Source organism: Dioscorea cayenensis, chromosome 16 (genome assembly GCF_009730915.1).
Source record: "Dioscorea cayenensis subsp. rotundata cultivar TDr96_F1 chromosome 16, TDr96_F1_v2_PseudoChromosome.rev07_lg8_w22 25.fasta, whole genome shotgun sequence".
In the NCBI taxonomy this organism is placed as follows: domain Eukaryota; kingdom Viridiplantae; phylum Streptophyta; class Magnoliopsida; order Dioscoreales; family Dioscoreaceae; genus Dioscorea; species Dioscorea cayenensis.
In genome coordinates, this window is record NC_052486.1 from 1343183 (window position 1) to 1360872 (window position 17690).

Here is a 17690-nt window from a genome sequence, read left to right on the forward strand (position 1 = left end):
TACTATTTGTTGAACAAATAAAGTGAGGAGTTTTTGGTGATTTTAATATTTGTATTAATATTATATTAAAATAATAAACCCACTTTATTAGAGGGTATAAAAACAAAATTACATTTTCCCGGTGCATTTATATAAATATATATCTTACAGGGATACACATGAAAATCTTCAATTTTAAGGGTATAAATGCAAATGATTATAGGAACCGACACTTAAAATTTTAATCTAAATTATTGCCTTAATGTTATGAAATTCAAATAATCATAAAATTACTTCTCTCCACAAAAATATTTAATTTATTTAAAATTACATAAAAGTAACATTTTCCACTATATTTTACGCATTGACCCTTATAAAGTTTAAAATCTATTTGTTGCTCATAAAAAAAAAGAGTTAATTTAGAGTTTTTTAGGGGTTATTGTGTAAAATGTCTCTATACATTCCTCTTTTTTTTTTAGAATAACAAAACCCACTGTTTTTCCATTCTCTCTCTCTCTCTCTCTCTCACAGATCCAGTGTTCTTCGTCTTCGTCACCAGATTCATCCCTTTCTTGAGGTGGATCTCGCATCGAATTGGCCTCCTTGCGTTTGGGGGTTCATTCTCCAGCCGGATCTCGCTTTCCGGGGATAGTCAACAAGCCCTAAGCCATGAATCCCTTCTCTTCGGGTACTCGTTTGAGGTATGCTTCATCTCCTTTCTCTTTTAGGTCTTTGATCCGGTTCTTGAATTTTTTTCTTGGTTTTATTCCTGTTTTGATCCCATTTCTCCTTGTTCTGCATTCGTTTTGGTATAGATTGAAGTTGAGAGAGAGAATTTAGTATGCTTTCTGTTGGTTCTTGTGCATTTTTTGTTGATTTGGGTTGTGATCACTAGAAATTTATTGGAAATATTTGTTCTTTATGTGGTGCACTTCGAATTTTGTCGAGGTTTTCTTGATCTTGGCCATGCCTAGTTGTTTTTCTTTTATTTGATGCTGTTCTTAATGAGTATTTGTTATGTGGTTTCGTGCTTATAGACTCATAGACGTGATGCCTTATTTAGGTTGAATTGTTTACCATATGTTGAGAATCTGGCTCTTAATTCCAGCTTGGTTGATAGGATTTAAAGATTGATCACTGATCGTAACTTGCTTCACTTTCTTCTCCTAGTTGTTTGTACTATGTTGGTTAGAGGATATGCTTTGAACTGTGAAGCCAGATTTCAGCTCCTTTTTTGTTAGTTTTCGGTTTGAGATTGGAATGCCTTTGACAAGCAAGAATCAAATTATTTATTAACATTGTATTCTGAGTGTTTCACCATAAACCTAATAAAAATACCTCAGTGACCAAAGAAGCTGTTTCTACATAACAATTGCGGGAGTTATGAAGGCTGTTTGAAAATAAAATGTGAATAGGGCCTGTTGCTTAAAAAATCTGTTATACCTGTGATATGAACGAGCTAACTGATCATTTAAACAACAAGTACACACTCTTCTGTATACATGGGTATCTGTTATACGTCAAATATGTTCATGCAGAACAACTGATCATGCTCAAGCATTTTCCGATAATCTCTCTCATGGAAAATGATACGGTTTAGTAATTACAACATTCATGCCTTATACATTGTTTCTATTTTAAATCAAGTTAGAAGGTAAACAAGTTATATTATAACTTGTTTTAAATCAAGTTTTAATATCGGAAAATGCTTAAGCATTTTCTGATATTTCACATGTGCGTGCCCGCGCACATGCGCACAAATTAAGTTAAATTTACATTTGTTTTTCTTGATATTGACAATCACGATCATGTGTGTGTGCTGCACAGACACGCATACACACGCAAAGATAGTGTTGTCATGTCTGTTGAATAATACTACTACCAAGATGAACTGATTTAACCTCATTAAAATAGAAAATTCGAAATAAGACTGGAACTCCTGTTTCTTATATATTTGATATGTTAGCAATTGACGGTTACTTTTGATTATTGTAAATGTAAGCATATGCCCTCATAATTATTGAGAAGAATATTTTGCACTATGTAGTTTTACCTAATCTGGTATCAATATTTTCTTTTTCCTGAAATCCACTTGAACTGGGTTAATAATTTAGTATGACAGTGTTCAGATCGAGATTGTACTCGGATGGTTCGTTTCTCAACTTGTATCATGATAAATAATAAGTTAAATAAAATCCTCTGTTCTATGACGAAAAGAGTTAGCTTGAATTGATGAAATAAAAAGAGAGCATGTGACAATTTTGTGAACAATTAGCTATCATAATTTCGTGCAAAGGTCAGCCAAATCTCCTGATCTCCTGAGTTATATCCTTATTACCGCCACCATTGTGGTTTGGAAATCCACGTGTGTATATAATTACTTATGCATCTATTATACTATTTACAAATGTTTTCACCTAACCTTCATTTCTTTTGTCAAACTTCTGATCTTTTATCTACTAATATCTAAATTGAATCTATATGATTGTTTTCTGTTTGTTTAGTTTTACCAATGTGTGTTGGAAATTCATGTGTATATAACTACTTATGCATTTATTATACGCATTTATTATACTAGTTTCAGATGTTTTTTAAGTTACATTTCATTTTTTCTGTCAAGCTTCCCAATTTGGCATGTACTAATACTCAAGTTGCAGGGATATGATCCGTGCTATACGTGCTTGTAAAACTGCAGCAGAAGAACGAGCTGTTGTAAGAAAAGAATGTGCTGCTATACGGGCTGCCATCAGTGAAAATGATCAAGATTATAGGCACCGTAACCTTGCAAAACTAATGTTTATTCACATGCTTGGTTACCCCACTCATTTTGGTCAAATGGAATGCCTCAAATTGATAGCTTCTGCCGACTTTCCTGAGAAAAGGATAGGATATCTCGGGCTTATGTTGCTGCTTGATGAAAGACAAGAGGTTCTTATGCTGGTGACAAATTCTTTAAAACAGTATCCAGCAGGGACACTGATAAGCTTTACTACATGTGCTTCTTTTCCTTATTTGGAAAAAAAAAATTGTTCTTTTAATGTCTATTAATCTCTAAAATTTGCCAGCCTTAACATAAGTTCAGAGATTTAAATCATTCAAATCAATTCATTGTGGGCCTTGCTCTTTGTGCTCTCGGGAATATATGTTCTGCAGAAATGGCACGAGATCTTGCTCCAGAAGTGGAAAGACTGCTACAAAGCAGAGATCCAAACATTAAGAAAAAAGTACTCCCTCTCTCTGGTAAACCGTGGTCTCTTAATTTTGGGATGGTATCTAGAAACATGGTTGATCCCCTATAAGATTCCAAAAATGAATCCTGTAAGAATATGTTTATTTTTAGGTTTTGAATGTATGTGCCCTTTTCCTTTTGCCTCTTGTGGGGTGAAACTCAACTAATCACTTTCAATTGATGGCTATGTTTTTCATTTGACACATTTTACCTTGTTTGTTAGTTTCCTCATGACCTGTTTAATTGATTAATATACAAAAAGAGATTGACCTGTGAATTGATCACTCATAATGGTTTTCTGTGTCACTGCTGGATTCTCATTCTGTTGCGTGCACAATGTTTAATCATGTTTGCTCTTGCATGTGAAGTAAGACTTTGTAACCTTGCTTTAGGATTATAAGGTTGATCCAACTCTCAATAAAGTTCTTATTTATTTGGTTTAACATCTCAATTTGTTGACTTAAGGCTGGTTTTTATTTTCGATAGGCCGCTCTCTGTTCTATAAGAATTATAAGAAAAGTTCCAGACCTGGCAGAAAACTTTATGGGTCCTGCTGCTGGTTTACTTAAGGAAAAACATCATGGTGTATTGATTGCTGGAGTGCAGCTATGCACTGATTTATGCAAAGCTAGTACAGAGGCATTGCAATACTTAAGAAAGGTACTGTACTTTATGATCAATATTGTTTTCTTTTAGCATCTTCTTGTCTAGTGATATGGTTGTAGAATGGAGTACATTATGTTGGGGAATTGTCCTTGACTCTTCTCACACATAGTTGGTTTATCCTGAAACTTGGATTGTTCACTTATATAAAAAACCACAAGCATGCAGCATCTTGTTTTGGAAAATAATCCACATAGATTATGACAATTGTAATTGAATTTGATTGTGTTATTGATTGCAAATGCTTTGAATTTAGTATATCCTTCCTATTTGTGTTACTTATGTTATTTCTAATGCTTTATACTACTCTCTAAACATCCATGAGTTATGACCCTAATTGTGAAATGGAATAGTAGTTGAGGGCTCCCATTGAGTATTGATCCCTCTTCCCAAGTCAGTGTTTATCATTCCTTTATGGATATTTATAAATTTTGACTGTCTTCAACATATAAAATTCTTTAAATAGTTCTAGTTATCCTGGATCTGCCAAAATTCCTTTTTGATATACAAACGATTAATGTTATTTTTATTTTATTTTATTTATCGGAATGGTCCTTCAACTTTCTCCGATGATAATTGTTTGATCATATTCCAGTTTAGTAAGTTAATGATCCCCATTATATGATGCGAAGTTGTTCAATTTTTAGATGTTTTTCTTTTGATCCTAGTAATGGATAAGGCCCTCTTTTATTCCTATCACTGCTTTGATGTTAACCATTCACTTCACAAAGATTCAGTGATCTAGAATAGTATCAAATGCATGAACATGATATCCATACTTCTAGTAATTTGTCTATTTCTATTTATTAGTTAAAATTATAAGTTACGATCGAGTGCATTACTCTTATGCTTGTACTGACTGCATAATATTCTCTAGTTGAAAAAGAGAGAAACTTGTAGGTTGTTAACCTTGAGTTATTGGGGTTGTTTGGATTAGTTTATGGAAAACCTAGAATTGTTTTTTTTTTAAATTAAGTATTTCTGGGTTCAGAAAAACTTATTTGTATTGGTTTTTTTTTGCAAAAGTAGAAATTGATAAAAAAAATAATTGAAATACTGCTTTTTTCAAAAGCTAGTCATGTGGTGCTTTTGGGAAAAGCCCTTTGTAGAAGCTATTTTAGAGTTATGAAATTACTAAATAATTTTATGTGGATAATAATAACAACACTAAATTAATCCACATAAATTATTATTGTTATTAGTGTTGTTGTTATTATCATTATCAATAGCAGCAACAACAACAATATTGTTATTATTATTATTATTATTATTATCAAGAGCAATTACTATGTTTTGAATGCATAATAGTTGAGATATTATAATAACTCCATGAATGCCCATTTAAATAATTTGCTACTGAAAAAGTCCTTTTAAAAATGCACATCTATAAACAACTTCACATATATAAAAGTACTTCTGCATTAACTTATCCAAACATAAAATACAGAGAAACAATTATGCAGGAACACTTTTTTTAAAAGTCTTTCTACCAAATAAAAAATGCTTTTTTTTAAAGTTAATTCAAACAAGGCCATTGTCGTATCTGAATATTTCTAATTTTTGAGTACTTCCTCGGTTCCAAATCATCTAGCTTTTTTGCTTTTTAACCCTGTTGCTTTTGTAATTTGTGCAGGAACATGATTAGTAGGATCTTTTAGGCAATTCCAAACATTTCTTTAAGTATAGTTCTTTTTTTTTTTAATATACTGGAAAATCTTCTTGAGATCATGGGCTTAACATTAGATGGATATGTTGTGCTTTCTGATCATTAGTTTTTGCATGTTCATTTTTCCATATTATGGATCTTTTCTTTGAGTTCTACTGTGACTTTTCCCTGTATAAATGGATAGCAAATTTTTTTGGTTTAGTGGGATTCATTGCATATATTAATTTCTATCATGATTATTTGCTATAGAACTGTACAGATGGATCTATTCGGATATTAAGAGATGTGTCAAACAGCCCATATGCTCCCGAGTATGACATTTCTGGGATTACGGACCCTTTCCTGCATATCAGAGTGCTTAAACTCATGCGCATGTTGGGTCAAGGAGATGCAGATGCAAGTGAATACATGAATGATATTCTCGCACAGGTCAGTGGTGTTGAATTGCATGGTATCACTTTCAGTTTCATCTTCATCCTTTAATCAAAATGTTGGCTGTTCACATTTGAACTTTTGTATATATACTAATTTTATGTCGAAGTAGCTATATAATTGTTGAAGATAGTCCTTGCTGTGACTTGTGAGAAATTAAACTTAGTTTATAGTCAGGGATGATGACTTGCTTAAAAGATCACTTTTGTTTCTGCTGAATTAAACCTATTCAAACTGAAACTGAAGCGGTGATCTCTACATGTTAAAGTAATTTGGTTGAATTTGATGAGGATATCTCTTGGATCAAAGAAACAATTGTATTAGAATTCCCTTAAGAAGTTCAACATAAAGTCCTTTTTATTGCTTTCTAATGAAAGTCTCTATTGTCAATATGATCTCACTCTGAGACTTCATTGTTGAAAGCATCATACAGTTGCCCTTAAGTGCCTCCTTATCCTCCATGAAACTACTGCCTAACAGACATGTGCTCCCAAGCATTTGTGCTGTTACATCTAATTGAAGAATTTGCACATTTATGTTTTATTATTATTTATTTCTAGAAATTGCCTTTCATCTCCAGTAATTTTGACTTCCTGTTCTCTTTTATCAGGTTGCAACTAAGACCGAGTCAAACAAAAATGCTGGGAATGCCATTCTTTATGAATGTGTTGAGACTATAATGGGTATTGAAGCTACTAGTGGTCTACGTGTTCTTGCAATCAATATCCTGGGAAGATTTTTATCAAATAGGGACAACAACATCAGGTTATCTTTTATTCTTAAGCCTCATAGCTGCTATATATATGTCAGTACGAGAGAATGAAGCCTTTTGGAGTTTGCCACTCTTTTTTTCTTAGTATTCATTGGGCTCAGGGCATAATGCCTTCTTTGCTGATGTGAAGTATATCTGCTAGCAGACTTCTGATCATAATACTCTTTTAGAAACCAGAAGCTTTGTATGACTGAAAATCAACCCTAAGGTGAAGATAATTTCTATAGTCATTTTTTTTTTCTCTCTCTATATGGAATTAGTACTCACCTTAGTGATTGACCATTCCAAACAGCCATCTTCCAAAAAAAAAAATTTACTTGAAATTGGTCAATCATTATTAGTGCTAAATTAATTCTAAGATCAAAAAAGGCTAGGATATAGTTCATTCCAAGAATATTTTGGTAAGAGTAGAACTTGGTGAAGTTTTAGTGTGGATTCTACAGATGATCATGTTCTCATACTTTTCTTGAAAATCCCAATTTTCTATCTGTTGTAGTTTTGACCTTTTTGGAATATTTTATCATCATGAGCTCCTTGGTGCTTCTTGTTTCCTATTTTTGGTATAATTGTTTATACAAAGTCCATTTTGGGAATGATTTTCTCTGTTATCCCATCAGATATTTTGAGGTGATTGCTCTATTTATGTCAGATATGTTGCACTGAACATGTTGATGAAGGCTTTTACAGTTGATCCTCAAGCAGTCCAGAGACATAGATCAACGATTTTGGAGTGTGTCAAGGTATTATAATACTTTGATTGCACCTTTGTATCTTTGCTAATGACTGCAAACTTTATTGGTTATATGGAAAGAAAGAAAGAACATCATGATCTTTAAAAAGTGCCTGTCAAGCTGGTTTTATTTTCAATATTCTTCGTTTTCGTATCAAACGGCAATTTTTGTCTGTCTGGAGATACTGGATGAAGTTTGATTTAATGTTAAATTTTGAATCTGAGTTTCAAATAAGAATTCTGACCACTCAAGGCTGTCAGAGTTTGTACCCCTAGTTTATTTAATCTTCATTCTACCTGTGAACTTGCGGTGTTGTCTAAATGCTTTTTCCATGTATAAATGATAATAACACTTTTAGCATTCTAAGATGTTGACTTCTTCAAATAGATGTTTATTTAAGAACATTGCTTTATATTAATTAGTTGTATTTTGGTAATAACACTTTTGGCCTTTGACCCTTAATAGAGCAACACGGAAGGAAAGGATTTATGTGGCCGACCCCAAATGATTGGGACTAACGGCTTGTTGTTGTTGTTGCTGATTGCTTTTTATTAATTTCATAATATGGTTGTTAGATGTATTTTTCTTATTTCTTATGCTTATTTGACAGTACTTAGCTAAAATAGAATATACGTGAGGTGGTGGTTATTAGTCAGTGTTGTATTATTGTCTGGTAATGCAACTTGTATACATTAAGAATCAGTGCTATTGCTGCCTAAGCTTACCCTCTTGATTTGGGCCTTCCAGGACTCTGATGCTTCAATCCGGAAAAGAGCTCTGGAGCTTGTTTATCTTTTGGTTAATGAAACCAATGTACAACCTTTGACAAAAGAACTTATTGATTATCTGGAAGTAAGTGAACAAGAATTCAAAGAAGATCTTACGGCCAAAATTTGCTCGATCATCGAAAAGTATGTTTCTTTCACATCAACTTTGGTTAGATTCCTGGCACATACATAAAAATTCAAAACATCATTGCTGCATACCTCATCTCACAAACTAATTGACCTTACCAAACTACTACATTATATTGATATTGTTATGCTATAAATTAACTATTCAAATTTAACTTAAAAGGTCGAAATAAAGTATGATCAGGGTCAAAAGATTCATGGCCCAATTTCTCTTTTGGTTACCAGCTAATATATATATATATATTTATTGTCTGAGTTTGGGGCGAAATCACTTTGTGAGAACTACCTGTAAGCATGATTTAAATGTTTACTGAAGTTTAGATCGAATTCATTGCAACTTGTGTATTATTTCCATTTGAACTGTAAGAAACTTTGTTGGGCTTCTTGCAGACCAACAAAAGTTGGTGTAATCCTATAAACTTGCGTGTTTGGCATATTGATCTCTGATAAGAACTGGAAATTGCATCCATACATCTTCAATGTTTTATGTGCGCTCATATCCTCTTAACATTCACATGGCCTGTTTCTGAAATGTTATCGGTATATGACAGAATTTGTTTTTAGAATATTTGTGTTATTTTGCTAGAGAACTGCTGCTTGTCATGATTAGTTTTGATTTAGTTCTTATCTTGTTTTTGTTTGAACCTTGTCTTCACTGGTTGGACATAATCAGACTTTTTCTTGACTTTATGAAGGTATTCCCCAGATAAGTTGTGGTACATTGATCAGATGCTCAAGGTTTTATCTGAGGTTGGTAATTTGGCCATTTAATGGCTATTCTTTTGTTTCATAATCTTTTAGACGTATAAACACTCATTCACAAGCACACTATATAGTTTATGTACACTCATGCATGCAAACTTGTGCGGACATATCCATGTATAAGATGAATGAAGTACTATAGAAAGTTATTTGTCCAGTTTCATGAACTAAATTTTTGGATATTTCAGAATATGGGGAGTTTGTGATATTGCATATCTAATAATATCTTATTATTCATGATTATAGGCTATTAGTTATTGCAATTCTGTTTTTAACTGCATATTGACTGAATGGCTTCATAGATAGTAGAGGCTTGTGTTTTGGCCAAGTCTTTGAAGTTTGGTTTGGTCTGAAAATAGGCTGTGTGTGTGTGTAAAATATGCCTGCCATCCTCTTAAAAGTCATTTGCTTCATAATTTCATTATGTTGTCTGGACCTTTCTCAGGCTGGGAACTATGTAAAAGATGATGTCTGGCATGCCCTTATAGTTGTGGTGAGCAATGCATCCGATCTTCAAGGGTACACTGTTAGATCACTTTACAGGGCATTGCAATCTTCTCCTGAACAGGTATGGTAGCATACGGTTTAATGGTGAATATTATGAGAGAGAGTGCGTACCGCTTCTGTGTTTCTTTTTTGATTTATCTTCCTGCTTCATGTTATAGGAATCTTTAGTGCGAGTAGCTGTATGGTGTATTGGTGAATATGGTGAAATGCTAGTCAATAATGTTGGAGTCCTGGATGGAGAGGAACCAATAACGGTGAGTATTTAATAAGATTTTGTTGTGTATATGAATTTTTTAGTATCATTTCTTTAATGATCCTCATGCAATTTGTTTGTGAAAACAGATGTGTTTTTGTGGTTAAATCTGCTATTTGCTGGCCATGCCTATTTTGTTTAGTCTCTTATTGTTATTGTTATTGTTATTGTTGTTATTATTATTATAATTATTATTATTGTTGTTGTTGTTGTTGTTGTTTTTTATTTAATTATTTATTTTGCTTTGTACTTTTACAAAAAGAATTTAATTATTTTTAGTTTTTTAAGCTTTTGCCTTTGACTGCAGAGAGCCTCTGTTTTTGGGTTCACTTGGAGTTACCATAGTCCAATATGCTCTTTTCTTTTCCTAATTTACATTTTCACTACTTAGTCAGCCCCATAAGATTGAAAATGATAGAGTTTGATTGATTTAGTCTTTTGGCCCTTGATGGAGCAATGTGGAAGGGAAAGACTCATGTAACCAACCCGAAATAGTTGGGACTAACAACTTGTTGTTGTTGTAGTTGGCTACATTAGATTGAAAATGCTGACCTGTTTCTCCAATTGAATATAGGAGAGACTAAGGTATATTGTATTTATTTTATATTTTTTTGTAAAAATGGATTTGCCTTACTGTTTTTCTTTCTGCATAGGATAATAAATAGAAGACCTATGGACATTGTAAATTTAGTCAACTTCGTCATCTTTCACCTGTACATCCAGTTGTGCGCATCTCCTGTATCATCTTATTGCCATCCACTTCTTCTGCTTCCTATGCCTAGCCTGGTCTCAGCCCTTTTTAAGTAAATGCAACCTCTTTTTGGCCTTCTTATTCTTGGATATATTTGTATTGCTCTTCATCATGCCATGAAAATGGATTCATTTAACTGCAGCTCACTTCTGATGTGTGTTGGCATTTTGATCCAGTAAATACGATGTACTTGCAGGGCATGCCTACTACTATTCTCCTGTTGTAAACAGACAGCAAACAGATATATATATCAAATTATTAAATGGCATTGATGGTTTGGACAAAATATGTACATGGGTGTCACAGGGTGTGGAGATCCGCCAAAAGTTTATGTTTGTTTATTTGTTAAAATTTCTGTTTGGAAGAGAACATTTCCGCATAGAGGCTGTTTTTTTGGTAGTTCTACTGTTTCACATATCATTACTGCTATCATTTTATTTTATTCAATAAACAGAGCTGTTCATCAGATTTTATTTTTATTATTTTTATTTTTTTTATACTTGTATGAGCATTTGCATTTGAAAATGAACCGAGAAATTTGTATTTATTTTTATTTTTTGGTTATATTCATTCCTTATACTTTTGCTGATTTACTTGATTTTTCACAAGAGCAGAGTGATTTAAATTTATTGTTGCAGGTAACAGAATCTGATGCTGTGGATGTTGTAGAGGCTGCCTTGAGACATCATTCCTCAGATATTACCACTCGGGCAATGTCGCTAATTTCTCTATTGAAGCTTTCTTCTCGTTTTCCCCCAACGACAGAGTAAGTCTTAGTTCTCTGTTAGCATTGTCTTATTTATTTATTACATCATGTAAAGTAATTCTCTTTTGTTGAATATGATGTACTAATGGCCAATTATTTTCCTGCCATGAATGCGATTTTAATTTCCAACTCCAAAATCTTTTGTATTCTTCTGAACATGTGCAGCTGCACATGTGCCAATATTTGGATTTCTCATGTCGAAGTTAATATTTCTTATGTACGAGCCTTGATGCCATTAGCTTTATTGAACCATCTCATTCCTTTCCTCCCTACACTTGTAATTCTGGTTTATTTATCACTTTACTTCATTGATTTTCACATTTTATTTGTTATCTACTTATGATTGACTCTTGACCCGCATCTTATAATTTTGCTGGTGGAAAGTTCTGCAGAATTTTTTTTTTAAAAAAGAAAAAATTGCAAAGAGAAAGCAAGCAATTTGGCCCATTTTGTCATACTTGAGTTGCCTTTACTATCAGTTCATCAACCCCTTTCATCTGCAAATCCTTCATCTAATAGTTAGGCTGATTAGTGATTTTAACATCTACCTGGGACCTTTCTGATAGGGCTTTGTTCTTTTTACTTTATATTCAGGTTTTCAAATTCCTGTTTATTTAGGTTTACTTGTATATGCACCATTACTCTTTTACTTGGGCTAAGATTTTCTTCATATGTTACTTCATTCTATAGTGGTGAACTCTTATGTCCTTTTTTAATCTTTGCAGGAGGATACGCGAAATAATAACGCATGAAAAAGGTAGTCTTTTGCTAGAACTGCAGCAAAGATCGATTGAGTTCCATGCCATTATTCAGAAACATCAGAACATCAAGTGAGCAAATAATCTACCCATAACTGGAATTTATGACTATCTAAACTTTGCACAATGGAATTTATTTTATGAAGTTTTGGACTTGTCAATTCTATACAGATCGTCTCTACTTGAACGGATGCCTGTTCTGGATGAGTCAACATATGTCAGAAAGAAAGTCGGATCTTCAGATGCAACCTTTTCTGCTGATAAAACTGGCCAACGGGTCTCTGCTGGAACGCCAGTTAACATTCCAAATGGTGTGGCCAAGCAGCAAGCTGCACCCCTAGTTGATTTGCTTGATTTAAGCTCGGACGATGTACCTGTGGCTAGTTCATCTGCTACTGATTTCCTGAATGATCTTCTGGGAGTTGATTTGCCAAGTCAATCATCATCAGGTTTTCTCTTTTTTGAAATCATTTTTTCTTCATTAATGACTTCACTTTTAATTGAGTTATTTAGCTTCATTTTCTTCTCGTAATACTACATTATATTAGATCTGCCTTTTGTCTCGTTAGATGTACTAATGATTTTTTGAGTTTCACCATTTTCTGTGCTACTAAATTGTGAGAAGCAGTCAGCATTTTTTTTCCATGTTTGTTTCTTTATTTATTTTGGATAATTCAGAGTTGATAGCTATGGTCTTTCTTGTATATTTAAGGATATTGTAGAAGGTGTGTGTTTAAGTTTGTGAACTGGCTCTTGGTTAGATATCAGAAATTATGTATATATGTACACAAAATCTGTGCACATTTGTGCCTTTTTTGTTTGTCAATTTTGTTTATTTATTAAGGTCTCTTCGGATGCTAGAAGAGAATCTGAAAAGAAAAGGCTGAGGAAGAGCTTATCGACATAATGCACACTAGTCCTCTCCACTCATTTTTTTGGTAGGAAATATCATAAAAACTAGAGTTTCTCTTCTCAATTTTGTTCTCTGCTCAACATTGTTGGATGAAAATATTACTCTGTTTTGCCAAGTTTTGTAAGTGCTAGCACTGAAAGAAACCATATTTGCTTTTCTCTTGGATTGATAATTTTTATTCCAATTATATTTTCTCTTGATGTATAGGTTTCATCATTTTCTCATTTCTTACTGATTTAATTAACCGTAGGAGATGAGTCTTTTCTACTATCATGCAAACATTTCCTATGGGCCTATACTTTATTGAGATCTTCTTTTGTCCAACTTTCACCATGTGTTGAATTACCTGTGAAATTGTGTTTTCTCTATAGTCTGTATTATAGAGTTATTAGAGAACATGAGACAAAAATTAAACTATGTTCAGAAAAATGGGAATTTGTGAGGAGCAGGTAATTGTTATAACAATTTCCTTACATGATTACATCCCCTGATTTTATGTTTTCATTCATCTGATGAATTGCACATAAACTGGTTCAAATTCAATGGCGGTAATTTCTCATGGATGGTAACCTATGATAGACAGGAAACTATTGTCATATAATGCTTCAGATTATAATTATTTGTAGGCCTCTTGTCATTATATTCATATCTCTTCTTCCTAAACTCAATGTGTTATGGTTTGGGACCCTTTCATCATCTAGATTTCATGAACAATAGTATTATTGATCTTCTGAGGTTATTTCACTTTGTCAACATTGCATAAATTCATGTAGAGCTGAGGAACCAAGATTCATAAATATTTAATGGATTTATACTTCTTTTTCTTGATACTAAAATGTTTGTTCTCTTAAAGTATATTGATTTCTATGTTTGTCCTTTTTGTGTAGGTGTTGTTTCAACAGGGACTACAGATCTTTTGATGGATCTTTTATCAATTGGAACATCTCCTGTGCAAAATGATTTGTTAGCACCTGATAATCACACCTCATCAGTTGCAACATCAGGGAAAATACCATCAGTTTCTTCCCCACCTTCTGTGAAAGGGGTTGCTTTAGAAACTAAATCTCCTCAGGCTCCTGGTCCTTCACCTGTATTAGATCTGTTAGATGGCTTGTCTGACATGTCCTTCTCAGGTTAGTTCTCTTTCATTGTGATGTTAAGTTTAAAAGTTATCTGCTATATGGACCTTGTCTTCGTTCCAAGAAAAATAAATTTTAGTTTTTCCACTTTTGATCTTAATCTGAACTAATTTGAGAAAATATTGACATTTTATCTTATCTTATTTCACAGATGAAAATCCAACCTTCCCATCTATTACTGCTTTCCAGAGTAACTCATTAAAGATCACATTCACTTTCACTAAGCAGCCTGGGAAACCTCAAGTTACACAGATCAAGGCTAGTTTTACAAATATGTCATCTAACACGTACACAGATTTTCTATTTCAAGCAGCTGTTCCAAAGGTAATGTGATGTGTTCTCCTGTCTACGGGTTCATTTAATGTTTCAGTATGCTTTTAAGGAACAGCAACTTATTTAGGGTTAGTGTTCTGCTGATCATTTTTCATGTATAGATAATGTAAAACTTTGCATTATGCCTACCATTAAGAATAGCTACAATTGGAAGTTCCATATAAAAATTCCTTCAGTTTGACTTCTGAGGAAAAAAAATGCTAAAACTATATGTTGTTTCGTAGCTTTTTGATAGTTTGCATTTCCAATCTTAAATACAACACGTGTAGCTAATATGACTTGGTAGTTCGGCTGAGGTGGTGGACTCCTGAGCAACACATGCTGGGATGCCATGTGATATTTGTTTCTTAGACTGATTATAATCAGCTGTTTTCCAAATCCTGTTATAATTTGTATTGAATTTAAAGAAATTGATTATTCTCACCCAAACATTTTACAAAATTTAATTGTCTGGTCTGGGTGTAAGACCTCTGAACCTAAACAATCTATGCTTCCATGTCTCATGTTAGTCTGCATGGATCTGCATTAAAATTGCTTAAACATTGATTGGATTACCTTTACCATGTTATCCTGAATAGTGTTTCAGTTTTAACACCTTGTGATGCTTGTCGAGCAGTTTGTACAGTTGCATCTTGACCCAGCCAGCAGCAACATTCTTTCAGCCAGTGGCAATGGGTCAATTACTCAAACATTAAGTGTTACTAATACACAACATGGGCAGGTAATGAAATTTCATGGTTTTCATTTGTTGCATTGTTGTTTCTGCTGCCACTTTTATCTCCACAACATGGTTTATTCTTGACAATCCTTTTACCGCAAATTTAAAATTTAATTTCCATAGATTACTTTTATTAGTTTCATCAACAAGCTTATCTCAACAAGTTGCTCTTTTTGAGCTTAAATTTTCACTTACATTGATCTCATTCACATAATGTTAATGTTTCTTGAGCTGAAGCCACATCTTTGAGATTAGTGTGCTCAATTAAGCAGAAAACTGGGCTTTCTTTCTTGGTACTCGACGCATGATGCTTTTATAGTACATAATAGACATTGTTGTGTTTATTTTAAGTCTACTTCAAAACTCTCTATGAAAACGTAATTTACTTGGTTTCGCACATAGCCGTTAGCTGTATACAATTATTCATGGTGAAATTGGTGAATGCTGTATGAAGCACAGCCATTGTTGATTTCTAAGCTTAATCTATTTGATTCAAATTTATTCTCATATGTCCTATATCAAATTAAAAATATATATATATATAAACATGAACTACCAAGAAACATCAAGAAAATCAGCAACAAACTGGATAATTTAGACTAACTTGAAGTCAATGAATGATGTAAAAATTCTAGTTGAATTCAAGAAAGCAGATGTAGGAATGTTTGTACTTCATAATTGATAATTTATTGTGGTCATTAATGTTAATGTTTTCTTGACTTCTCAGTTCATCTTTTAGTCTAGAATCTTTATTTAATTGAATTGCCGGCAAGTGTTCATAAAATAAGGCATCAAAAAGTCATTCATTGCCAATATTGCTCAAAGAATCACATTCTTTCTATAATGTTTCAGAAAGCCCTCGCAATGCGAATAAGGATAGCCTATAAAGTGAATAACCAAGACATGCTGGAACAAGGACAAGTCAACAATTTCCCTCAGGGATTGTGAAAGTCAGGGGTTTGTTTCGACCGGAAACGAGAGGTGTGCCGTTTTTCTTTGTTCTATCCCCTTCTTGATGCAGTCATCGATGAGTGTTATCTCATGTTAGGAAATCATCGGGCCATTATCTAATATCGGGTTGTCCGCCCTGGTTCGTATTTTGTAATGAAATGAAAAAACAGTGCCGAGCACTCCCCAAATTTTTTCCGATAGCAGGTTAACCAATTTGTCACCTTTTTTTCTTGTATATTTTGCATATCATATCATATTATATCGGTTGTTTGAGTTTGAGGTGAATTATTCTATTATTCTTCCTTGTCAAAGTAAAAGCAGATTGTAGTGTTGTAAACTCGCAGCGAGACGATGATGCTGAAATTGTATGATTATTTTTGTCACTTCCTGCTGCTTGTCATACATAAACTCTTCGAAATCTTCGGCATTATTATTCATTATAACATTTATTTATTTATTTATTTATTTATTTATACTTGTTCATGCAATTTTCTTAGCTTTTATGTGGCTCAATGTAATTGTTTTGTAAGTTTAGACATTTGGATATGTATACAAAGATGAATTATATGTATATTGTAATGTTACAAGGTTTAGACTTTGTTATGATTAATTATCGACAAATCGAGGATTGTGATATCGGAGAAATTTAATAATCAGATTTTCATGGTAAACTCTGATATAAATTTGAGTAGGGGATTATATTATTTTCTTGTAGGTTTTTTTTTTTAAAATCTTTTATATGCCTTAACATGTTATTTTGAAGCATCTTTATTTAGCCAAGCTGGATTTCAATAGACAGTTTGTTGATTATGTTATGAAGATAAGCAATCGGATTAGTTTACAGAATGATCTGGTGGAATGTATTTATGTGTATATATATATATATATATATATTAGAATTCATCATCTGCGGATGTTCGTAGGTGAGCACAGTAGATGAAGAGAACCCGTTAAGCTGCTACATTGAGGGTGTAGGTGTAGTAAAAATAGGGTTGGACGGTCCAAAATTGTGATCAACCGTTGGATCGAAATTCAATGGATGATATCAATGTTCGTAGAATTCAATTCTATGAACTTTCGTAGATGATTGAAGCTATATATATATATATATATATAGATATATAGATATGAGAAAGTGTTGCCTGTGGATGTTGTGGATGTTCACAGACGTCCACAGGCAAGCACAGTAACATTAACTTAGCTACAGTGAGAGCTAATTTTGGTTTAACTAGGGACGGTTCAGATTTGTTTAGTTACTGTGCACAAATCGAATGAGTAATACTGTTCATCAAATAGTGATCAAACCATTGGATCGAAATCCAACGGTTGATAGTAACGTTTGTAGATTTCGATTCTACGAATTTGCATAGATGATCGAACCTCTATATATATTTATTCTAAGAAGAAAAAAACAAAGGAAAATAAATATTGAAAACAATTAAATAAGAATGGT

The 17690-nt window shown here is 33.1% G+C and overlaps 1 protein-coding gene across 1 annotated transcript; it reads left to right on the top strand.

Annotated features, from left to right (window-relative positions):
• The first annotated feature begins 478 nt into the window (after nucleotides 1-478).
• LOC120278975 (AP-1 complex subunit gamma-2-like) lies at nucleotides 479-16674 on the top strand. The gene is made up of 18 exons (XM_039285772.1): nucleotides 479-680; nucleotides 2637-2939; nucleotides 3062-3203; nucleotides 3695-3868; nucleotides 5787-5966; nucleotides 6580-6734; nucleotides 7391-7481; nucleotides 8220-8383; nucleotides 9082-9136; nucleotides 9594-9716; nucleotides 9814-9909; nucleotides 11298-11425; nucleotides 12151-12255; nucleotides 12355-12632; nucleotides 13984-14229; nucleotides 14387-14559; nucleotides 15185-15289; nucleotides 16139-16674. The coding sequence occupies exons 1-18, from the start codon at nucleotides 649-651 to the stop codon at nucleotides 16232-16234; spliced, it is 2646 nt and encodes an 881-aa protein (XP_039141706.1). The 5' UTR covers nucleotides 479-648; the 3' UTR covers nucleotides 16235-16674.
• The last annotated feature ends 1016 nt before the right edge of the window (nucleotides 16675-17690 follow it).